Below are 12,070 nucleotides of genomic sequence, written 5' to 3'. Positions count from 1 at the left end.
CTTTCATCCTATCCTCTTGACTCTCCTCTCCCCACTCCAGTTGTGAAAGAAGAATGTGCTATATATAACACTAGAGATCTATAATTAGGGCAATTTTACTCAACTGCTCTCTTTTCTATCCCAATTCATAGGTTTTTAAATCTTTCTTTTCAATTGTCCGTTAACCATCCACCCTTGATAACTAATCTCTCACCAATCCTATCCCTTCCCTCTCAAAATCTCATTTTATTTCTTTTAAGATTTCTCTTACTTCCTCATTTATTTCTATGTATTTCTATAAACTTTGCAGGGGGAAACAGAGGGGTTCACCCTCTTCTGATTGATTTTGATCAAAGTGAGGTTCAAATGCTGCTTGCCCAAGGTCACACAGCTAGGAAGGGTCTGAAGCCACATTTGAACCCAGGACCTCCCATCTCGGGATCTCTCTCTCAATACACTGAACCACCCAACTGCTCCCCTGCCAAAGTCTTTTAGCACTTTCTTCTTTGTACAGTACCTTTAATATCTTCTGTGATTCTTGACAGAGTTCAGAGAGGATACTAGGTTTTATTCTTTCTTAGGATACAGATACATTATCCTTATAGAGTCCATTTTGATTACTCAAACATATTTGCCATTTTATTTCTCCAGAACCATGTGTGCATTTCAAAATTTCTACTCCATTCTGGTCTTTTATCTTTTCCTCAGAGATACTTGAAGTCCTCTATTTTAAGACCCATTTTTTCCATATCCTATGAGATTTTGCTCAATTCCTGCTGAATGAGTTGTGTTTTTTGTTGTTGCAAAATCTTGGTATTTTACAACATGATATTCCAGATTCACTTTTTATGGCAGTTAACTGTGAAATCTTGTGTGATCTTGACTGTAGCTACTCAGTAACCCCCCCCCCAAAACACACACACGCTCCCCCCTGGATATTTAGATAAAATATTTTCATTTGACCTGGAAGTTCTATTTTGTTACAATGTGCAAAACAATAGTATTCATATTAGGGTTTCTTTCTAGATTTGCAGATGGATTACACTCAGTAGACTTGACGTTTTATTCCTGTTTTTTTGTCTGGTACATAGCCTTAGGTTCAGTTTCTAATGGATCTATGACTTTTTCTTGACCTGTTATCTAGTCACAGGCTCAGTCTTAATCCATCCTGATTCCCAGCACCAGCCTCAAAGCAAAAACAAAACAAAAAACCCAATAAACAAACAAAAAAACACTAGTTACCCAAGTACATAGCATATAACCCAATGCCCAATTTCCATAGGCATCAGACTAGTTCCCTGTCTAGAAGGTTCTATGTTAGCCTTCCTGGCTGGACTTCTCTGTCTCTTAATGTCTACAAGTCTCTGACTATCTTTCTATTTTGAGCTTGGCTAGAAAAATTCCATTTAAAGGAAGGAAAATACACCCCCCCAAAAAAATATATATATATAGTAATTACCATGTGCCACAAATTGTGCTAAGTGTTTTACAAATACTTCATTTGATCCTCACAACAATCCTGAAAATAGGTGTTATATATTTATTTCTATTTTAAAGCTAAAGAAACTGAGACAGACAAACAACTTTTCCCAGGGTCCCACTGCTAAAAAGTCAGCTCAAATCTGTACCTAGGTCTTCCTGACTAAAGGCTCAAGATTCCATTCACTATATCACCTAGCTGGAGGACTTTATAAGCCATTAAAAAGGCCAAGTCAATTCTTCCTTATCTATTCAGCTTCTTTCCCCCTCTAATGATACAGTATAAAGTAGACCAGTGTTCATGACCATGGCTGAGAAGTCCCATAAGGAAGTATTATGAGTATTATTCCTTCTTTACAGAAGAGGAAATCGAATGTTTGCAATATAATCTAAAACCTAAAAAACATTTGCTGATTTTGTCACTACTTCTCAATACTATATAAGACTATGAACTTGTCTTCAAAGAAATATTTCAAAACTTTCATAAGGCAAAAAGCTCTTTATTTCTAAATAAAAATATGAAAACAGAAATGTTTCTATTCTCATCACAGGTTCCGGATCCAACGTGCAAATTTGTGTATTTGTATTTATGTAATTATGCCTTGATTTCAGAACAATTACACTTTTTAGGGTAAAGTATTAAGACATAATTTGAAATCTCCACAGATGAGAAACTTCTTAACTTTCAGAACTGACTACAATGAATTTTCATTGTCATAAGAAGCCTAGTTGTTTGAAGAACTACATAAAACCAAGACTACCAAAAATCTCCTAATAAAAATGACATTTTCAAAAATATTCCATAATTTTGTATTGAGTTAATTGCACTGATGCATTTAGCATATTAGTATTCAACCAAGAGCTTGTTTTGACTATAGATCATTTTACCAAAAATGAAAGACTCATTAATAATATAGTAAGAGTTACACAGGAAACCTTCTATTCTCATTCTCATGCCCATGATAGAGTGCATCGTTAATTACTTCAGAAAGAAGCACTGAAACTGCTTTTTAACTTTTTCCCCTTTTGACATCTTAACATTTGCTGCTGCAATTTTCTTTGTGGCTTTAGTGATTTGCATTTAACTATATTTCAGATAGGCATCTGCACCTAACACAGGCAAGAGGAAAATATCTCAAAATTTAGGGAGCTTGATATCATGACCTTACTTTGTTACTTGCTGTTGTAATAACGTTCAAATAACAGGCACTTCTTTGTTTTCAGGATTGTCCAAACTAGTCCTGTCACTTAAAATGGATACTATTTTTTAATTTCATTTTTTCATCTGTTTAAAAGTTCAAAATCTTTGATAAAAAAAAAGTTCTGACACATACCAAAATTGTTTTAGCAGCACTTTTAATGCTAACTAAAAACGGGAGAAAAAGTAGATGTAGATCAAATGAAAATGGCTAAACAAACTGTGGAACATGAAAGTAAGAAAATTACTTATACTGAAAGAAATGATGAATATGATGAGTACAACAAAGCATGAAAAGACTTACATAATTATGATAGTGAGTGAAGTAAACTAAGCCAGGAAAATATATGCAGTAATTGTAATAAGGTAAACCAAAAGAACCACCACAAACTCTAAAAAATGAATGTTATAAAATTATAAAGAACATATATGCTTTTACAAGAGAACTTCCTCCATTCCTTTGCAGAAATGAAACATGTACAAGTAGAAAATACTACATATATTTTCAGATTTTTAGATATGTTGGTAGGTTTTCCTTATTTTTAAAAATTTTCCTTTTTAAAAAAGTAAAAGTCTTTATTACATAGGATGACTCTGGCTGTAGGTGAGAGTGGGAGGATGGATTTGGAGGAAATTTAGTTGATATAAGAGCTATTACTAAAACTTAATTTTTTAAAAAGCTCATTACCAGAATTTGACAGACTATACAAATTAGGACAGTACTGAAGCACTGAACTGAAATCTTAAAACTGTCATTTCCCAAAACTTGTTTAGAATCAAATTACTTTTGTATCATCATTCTTGCAGTCAAATGTACCTAACAAATGAAATGCTTTGAAAATACAAGGTAAGTAAGTCTCTCTTGGTTTCTCAAATGTGATGAAAACAAACTTTTTTCTCCCCCCAAAAAATTAACAAACAAAATAACAGCTTTGATAAGTATAAAATAAAATATCTTTAAATTGGCAAATAACAATTGGTGGACTCTGATAAGTATTCCAAAATAGGCAAGATATGATCGATGTAATGTATTTTAGACTATTCAGTTCTTATCCAGTTTTTAAGAAAATTTCTTCTAATACAGACTACATTCTGTATTTGTTCCATAACAATTTACTTCCAAGAAGTTACCTGTGCTCTTATCCCATGTATTTTTGCATATACTCTCTAAGAACTCTCTATTCTTCATGTAATTTAGAAATAGTATCATAGAATCAAAGATCTACTTATACTACTTCACAAAGCATTCCAGACATTGGGAAATCCAATCTCCAGAAATACTTCAATACTTTTATCAACCTGTAACCTCTTCAATGTGGTTATCTACTTTCCAATGGTGCTATAAACATATGCCGTATACCTATCAGCATACATAAATCTCTATGACCCCTCAAAGTCTCCAAAAGGGAACTTTTTTCAAGCTCATTTATATTTGTTTTATGAATTGCTTAATGTTAAATAGGCCTAAGCTCTCTCTTACTATCTTCACAGGATAAGATGCTACAGAGTATATTTTATAAAATTTTCTTTGTATCTGTCAACTTCCATCAAGGACACCCTTAATACATAGATACTTATAAAGATTTTGTATAGATGGGAAAATATATTTACATGTCAGTAATTACTGAGCTTATTGGTCAGTTTTTTTTAATAAGAATCCTGTTTCTTTCCTACTTTTGATATTTGTCACTTTCAGACATATTGGAAACAGACAAATAAGCACAATCAAAATTGTGCACCCTCCAGCTTATGCCTTCTCTGTAAATATTTTGTCTGTTCTAGCTGTTGTTTCCCCTAAAGACATTTTTATTATTTTGTGTAAAACATTAAGCCATATGCTATTAAGAGTCTAAATGTGGTGACTGCACTGTCAATAATGGTGAAGAGAAATATAAGAAAATTTTTTAATATTATTTGGTCTATTTGGTCATTTTTCTTGACCTTCCAGTTTTGTGCTTAAATATATCCATCGATCTCTTGCCCAACATTATGAATACTTATTTCTCCTTCCACAGTATCCCATTCTGTTAAAAGGCAATGGCCTTCATACTACTATAAAATATTACAAATAAGATTATAGTCTAAAATGGTGTTGCCCCCTTCACTGACATGTGATTTGAGTTATCTAGTGGTGGTTACTGGCTTATACCCATTAATATTCCAAACAGTGATGTGTGTTGATGCTTGTTTTTTTATCAATTTTTTTTTAAAAGCAAAAGTGACTTGCTTGAATTGATCAGGATGAAGTTACCTCAACTACAAACCATATCTTCACATTTGGTACTGATTTTAATATTTGCTCTAAATTGATAGTTTGACTACACAGAGTTGAATTAGAAATTGTTTACCACACTTCTTAGCAGTAATCTCCTTTGGTTAAGAAGCAATAAATTTTACTTTAAAACTTTTTTTCATTGATTGACACACTTAATATCTTAACTTTTAAGATATTCATGCTACAGGGCATGAGGTTTTATAATCTGTGAACCTTGAACTTCTCTTCTTTCTTACTCCTAAAATCATGTTTTCCAATTTTTGTTTTGCAATGGTCACCAGGTCTATCTTGTTCAAATCACAGTATTGACAATCTAATTTAATCTGGATGATCCATTATAGAATTTCTCTGCCTTCTTATCCTCTGCATCAGATAGCAGAACAAAAGGTGCAAGTACCTTCATAAATGTCTTTTGGCCAATGTTTATCATGAGTGATATAATGTGAAATGACTACATATCCTATGAAATGTTTCTTGTATTTCTTCTTAGGATAAGACAAACTAATTCTGTCATAGATGAACTACTACATTCTATAGTAATAAAAGACCTAGATAATGCAAATGCTGGGCAAATTGCAATTTGTTATCTTTGATAGATCCTGGAGAAAAGGAGAGAAACTACAGGATTGTAGAAAGGACAATATCCTCATTTTAAAAAACAAAAATGAAGAGAATAGTCTGCAAGTGCAGATCAGTAAAGTTGACATATTGAAGGAAATATTCTGAAAAACAATTAAAGGAATTATTAGGAGGTGGCTAGAAAAAGAATCAGTAATCAAAGAAAACCAGCATTACTTTATCAACAAAAGGCTCTAACCATTTCATTTTACCTCATTTTTTTTTAAAGGGATACTAAATTGGTATTACAGGGAAATTACAGAAATAGCTTACCTAGTTTCTGACAACGATTTGACTAAGTCTCTCATACTTTTTTTTAAGAAAAGAAGGAAAGACATAGGCTAGATGATTCTGCAATTATGAATTTGTTACTGCCTAAACAGCAAGATTAAAAACACTAGTTATTAATGGATAAATGTTGATATAAAGGCCATCTCCAGCACAGTGCCCCAACAATTGGTGCTTAGTCTTATACCATTTCTAATATATATGGGTAAAAGGTAAAAATGGCAAATCAAAAAAGTAAGAATAGCTATACCTTGGATGACAGTCAGGATCCAAAAAAAGATGAAGACAGGTTAGAACAATAGGCTGAATATAAGAAGATAATATTTAATTGAGATAAGTGTCTCCTCTTATATTTGGATTATAGAAATTGACATTTCAAAAACAATAAAAGAAACATGAGAGCAATTAATCTAAAAAGCAAGCAAAAATTTGGTATACTCAATAAGTATACAATTTGATAGAACAGATTATATTAAGCCATAGTGTCTAGAACTAAAAGGGTGATTATACCACTATATCTTTGATAAGATCACATTTAGAAAAGTTTGTTTAAGAAGGGTGTCATTAAGCTGGGCAAAGAATAGGAGGGGAGGGCAACTAGGACATTAAAGGGCCTTGAATTCAAGATTCAGAGCCTTTAATCTAGAGAAGGACATAATAATTATCTACAAATATTATGAATATCACTTGGAAATGGTTATTAAGACTTCTATCTGGCCCCAGAGGGTAAAACTAATTGCATAAGATGGAGGCTGCAAAGAACTTAATTTAAATAATGTACAATATAAAAAGAAACTTCCTAAAAATTAGATCATAAAAGCATAAAATGAATTGTCTTGGGAGGTAACAGCTTTCCCTGCTCTGATGACCATAAAGCAAAGGAGAGATGACCTATTTGTCAGTTTTGTCTTAGTACAAATTGGAATGGATTGCTTCTGAGGTCTCTGACAACGGAAGAACTTTTCCATTTTTTTTTAAGGAATTCCAAATAGTGCTTCAAAAAAAATCAATGCTGAATGAATTCCTTTATTTGACTACAATTACTGCCTCTGAGTCATTCACCCACGTAGTGGTAACTTCCTTTTGTCTCCTGGTTACAGTTATAATGAGAATGTCAATACCAATATAAGTTCATAGGTTTCTAGTTGTAAAGAACTTCAGCAATCTTGATTGATCTGCGATTTTTCAGATAAGGAATGAATCCTGGGGGAATAAATAATTCTACTAAACCTATCTGAGAAGAAAGCATGGTTCAAAATCAGGTCCTGTGACTCCAAATTAATGGTTTTTTTTGGCCAAATTAGTGAAGCTTCTCCTGTAATATGCCTGTTCATCTGTCATTAGACAACGATTTCATATTTGAAGAATCAATAGCTAAATTGGTACTTATAGATGGCCTACGAACTATTATTCTTCCAACATCTAGCTCCTATTCTGCCACTATCATTATAGAGGTGAAAAAAGGCCAAACAAAATAAAGGGCCATTTTGATTTTTGTTTTCTCTTTTAAAAACTGCCATAGGCAAAAAGAAGTTAATTAGTAATGGTGTAGCTTGTCTAAGCATAAATTCTTTATGCTTAGCTAGGTTGGTGCTCAAATAGCATAATATGCTACAACCATTATTCAAAGCCTTTCTATTCTAGCATGATAGACACTATCAAAATTTGTGTTCTTGGACAAAGCCCGAAAGAATCCAGACTTGACTTCATGTAAAAATGAGATATGACAGTAACATACTGCAGAAGCAAAAAGTACCGATTACCAACCGAACACTTCAGATTCTCACAGTTCGGTGTTTTGTTTTTTTAAGCAGTAGGAACAAATTTTGAATAATTCATATAACTATTTCATATCCAAAAAAGATTTACCATGAAAGGAACAGGTTAGGGAACACTTCTAATCGTCATGCTGTAAAGGATTAGGAAAGTTCGCTTATTAATTTAGATCCAATTTGTGAACTAACGATATCTGAAGACAGTATGGCTTGTCGCTCTTCACTTAGACATTACATATCTTTTTTGATGTTCCCTTTCCCTCCTTCTAGATGCAGAGGATGGAGGCAGGGATAGAATTCTGGAATGCTGAAAAGAGGGTTGAGCTTAAAAAACTGGGAAGCAGTTAGTCTCTCTGGTAGTTTGCTGACTGTAAGCAACTGTGAGGCTTTACTAGCAACTTACTTTCTGGATTATCTTTAACTGTCCTTGCTGTTAAGACTTATGTTTCCCGTGAAAAAGATCCCTGAACTACAACTAGCCTGACTCATCATCCTGTTAAGTGCAGCATCTTTCCCCTTGGCCCTGCTAATCTTGCCACAGACCATCAACCTTCAATACTTACCCTCTTTTTTCAACATTCCAGGATTCTTTCCCTGCCTCCATCCTCTGCATCTGTCCCCTGCAGACCCTCCTCTCATGCTTATAAACTCTCTTACTTATAACAGTAATGACAAAAAAACCAAACAAACAAAAAACGTAACTTGCTGAATCAGATAAAGAACTTTATATCTGGATCCCTTTTCTTATAGAATACAAGAAAAATCTATAATCATGGGCTCGTCAAATATTAAGGTTCCTATATATTAAAGATATTATGCAAGTATTTCTGATTCTAAGAGCCAAGAATCTTAAATAGCCATTATTAAGCTGTTGGTTTGAATCAAGCAAACATTTAAAACAAAAAGCAAATCTCTGTTCATTCACCAGAAAATCAAAGCAAATATTCTGTTAATATCAACTGTGTATACTAGTCATAACTATTACACATTCTCCAGTTTTTCTGACGGGCAAGTGTACCTTTAAAAAAACAACAACCTTACCTTCAGACTTAAAATCAATACTAAGTATCAGTTCCAAGGCAGAAGAGAGGTAAGGGCTAGACAACTGGAATTAAGTGACTTGCCTAGGGTCACAAAGCCAGGAAGTACCTTAAGGCTAGACATGAACTCAAGACCTCCTGTCCAGGCCTGGCTTTCTATCCAATGAACCACCTAGTTGCCTCTGCAATTTGATTAGCAAAAAAAGGCTCAGTTCTCCTTAAGTTATGGATAAAGATTTAATAAGTAGCTAAACTCTAAAAGCACATGACAAACTCAGTAGTGCGGCATAAAAATTTTTTTCTATGGCATTTTATCTTACTTTGTAATTTAGTGTAGACAAATAAATTATGTATTTATTAAGTTTCTTCAAAAACCAAAGTGCTCCAACACAATTATTTGATATCATTCATATTCTCATTTATCAAATCAAGCCAAAATCACCTAGAAAAAGCAAAAGCAATAGTGACTAAAAATATAATTTATACAATGTTCCATTAAGAATTCACTGACTGCTTACCTCCCCATGTACTTGCTACCTGAGGTGCAGTTGATAAAGAATGTACAGATGGATGAAAACTTGGCTGTTGCAAATCAAGTAGATCATTTGGCAGCTTTGATGTGCTAAAAAGAGAAATTTCAGGGAAGTATTTTATTGTCTCATGCTTGGCTATAGTTGCATACAAATTTAATATCAAGAGTATAAAGGGTTCCTTTAGTAAGACTAAAATTCTGCCAAATGCAGAAGAGGTCACAAGGGATGAGATGGCTTTAAGATAAGGCAACATTATGTACTAAATAGGCATATAAACACTTAAAACTTTATATTCATATTACATACATATGTAAATTACTACAAGCCTTTAAAATCTTAATGCCTGTCCCACTTCCCCATTCCCTAAATTGATAAATGGTCAAAGGATATGTACAGGTAATTCTCAGATGAAGCAATTAAAACTATCATATGAAAAAAAGGCTCCAAATTACTACTGACTAGAGAAATACAAATTAAAACTCTAAGATACCATTTCACACTTATCAGATTGGCTAATATGACCCAAAAGGAAAATAAATTTGGTAGATATGGAATTCTCTCACATAAAAATAAAAATAATTCAAACACCCAAAATGAAGAAATACCAAATCACATAAGAGACCTGGAAAACAATATTCCAAAAAAGTAAAGGCTTCCAAACCAAGAGAAGCTTACCATGAAAAGCTGAATATAATACTATAGGGAGAAAAAAAAAGAACTTTTTTGGAACAGGTGATGTTCAAACATTTCTAATGAAAAGACTAGAAATGAGTGGGAATTTTGAAATGCAAACTCAGAGTCAGAAGAAAATAGCAAAGTCAAATATATTTGGGCAATTGGAACTATGATGCAATGCAAACATTCTAATAGAAGGAAATCAGAAACACTATTCCTTCAGAACATTGATGTCTTCATAGGATATTGAAGAAAATAAGAAAAACAAAAGAATGGACTAATTCTGTTCTATAGTATTTAAGAGGGAAAGAGAAAGGATGGCAAAAGTAGTATAACCAGTATAGAAGAAAAAGTAGAATTAATCTTCTATTTCTCATAACCGGGATGTGTACAAAAAAAGAGTACTCAACCCAGTAGAAAAAGTGGGAATGGGCATCAAATGAACTCTACTCTTATCTGAAACTGATAAATGAGAGTTCAACATACAGTTTGCTGTAGGGAAACAAACACATGAGGTGGAGGATGTTTAGAGGGAGACAAATCCTTGAGATGGAATAGGTACTAGCGAACATTAAAAATAAAATAAATATACGACTAGATTCTAAGACGGAATGATAATCTACTGGCAAAGAGCTGAACAAACTATGATATATTAATGTAATGGTACTCCTCATGAACCAAATACGCTCATCTAGAAATACCACATTTTGGGTTGCTTATATATATTTTAGGCATAATAATTAATAATTTTGAAGAGAAATTAACATAAAACAAAAATGTACAACACTGGAGTGCTTTGTGCCATAATGTGTATCAAGTGAAATTCCCCAAAATGCTATGCTTTAAGTAGAATAGCTATGATGCCCATACGAGAAAAAGTAAATCTTTAAAGAATAAACAGCAAGTTGGATAGAAGAGCTAGACAACACAATAACTATAAGTGACTTGCAAAGGAAGTATACTGAGGCAAAATGTCAATTTACCTATCTATTATAAAAATTTTTTCTCTCTACTACTAATATTAATAATAAATTATATATAATATTATTATATAATAATAAATATAGGAAATATTTCCTATAAGTTAATTATATAGAACACAAATATCAGACTAACCAAGTTCCATATAACAACTGTCTTACTTTCCTTGTGCATATAACAAAAATCAGTGCCTGTTTCCTGCAATGTCAAGGATGTGTAATTCTAAATTCATCTGTCTTGTAATAATTTGTCTACCATTAGCACCAGTTTGTATAAAATATATACATAAAACAACTAAATCATTTTTCTTGATCATTTTCGATCCCTGACAAGGGAAATTACAGGTTTTGAATTTAAAACTTTCCTATATCAACAATATTTAATAAGATATATTTTTAAAATTACTTAGTACAGAATGTCAATCTTCAATCCCAAATAAGCTCTTTTGTGTATGAAAATTAGCTACTGAGATAAATCATATGTATTAACTTTTAACTTATTGATGCCTTGAGGAAAAAAATACTGTGTTATAAATATCCTTTTCACATTTTCTATACTACCTGGCAGTATCTTAGGACTTTTCATAACCAATGAAAAATTAGAATGATGACTTTTCCCCTCCAAAAGTCATAAATAACATTATTACTTTACCTCTTGAACACTTAAATAAAAAGTGGTTCAACAGGCTTGCTTTATCTTCAAATTTTTCCTTCTATCTCCAACAGAGCTTTGTTATTTCAAGAGTCCCTTTCTTAGTAATTCTTAGTCATCACTTATGATTCTTTAAAATAGCCTATTCATATTTAAATCAGCACTAAAACATTAATCCACATGACTTTAATTTTATTTTCTGATACTTTTTGACATACAAAAATTCAAATTTCTTCCAGCAGAAAATGGAATAATTCCATCACCAATATTAGTAATAATGAACATAGATAATATAGTACTTTAAGATTTATAAAATGCTTTACATGAAGGGTAGTTCAGGTAATTACAGGTATTATCTACCATTTACTAGTGAGGAAATGACCTTAGTGGATTTAAGGGATTTGCCTATGATCATATAGCGGGTATCAAAAATAGAATATAAAACTTAGTCATGGTGCCTGTAAATTTGTTTTTTGTTGTTTTAGTTTACATTTTGATAACTTTTTAAAAAAATATAACTGGCTTCCTTTGCAATCCTATGTATTTTATTAATTTAAAAATGGAAATATTATACCAAA

General features: G+C 32.3%; 1 protein-coding gene across 26 annotated transcripts in view; it reads right to left on the bottom strand.

The window, feature by feature from the left end:
- Positions 1–12,070, bottom strand: part of PICALM (phosphatidylinositol binding clathrin assembly protein) — a 119,969-nt gene that overhangs the window by 35,695 nt on the left and 72,204 nt on the right. For all 26 annotated transcript variants that reach the window (XM_007490837.2, XM_007490841.2, XM_007490840.2 and 23 more), the window contains one exon: positions 9,171–9,274. In XM_007490837.2, the coding sequence (XP_007490899.1) occupies positions 9,171–9,274 (104 nt within the window). The remainder of the gene's footprint in view (positions 1–9,170; positions 9,275–12,070) is intronic.

This window comes from Monodelphis domestica, chromosome 4 (assembly GCF_027887165.1).
Source record: "Monodelphis domestica isolate mMonDom1 chromosome 4, mMonDom1.pri, whole genome shotgun sequence".
Lineage (NCBI taxonomy): Eukaryota > Metazoa > Chordata > Mammalia > Didelphimorphia > Didelphidae > Monodelphis > Monodelphis domestica.
This window is presented reverse-complemented; position numbering and strand designations above follow the sequence as displayed.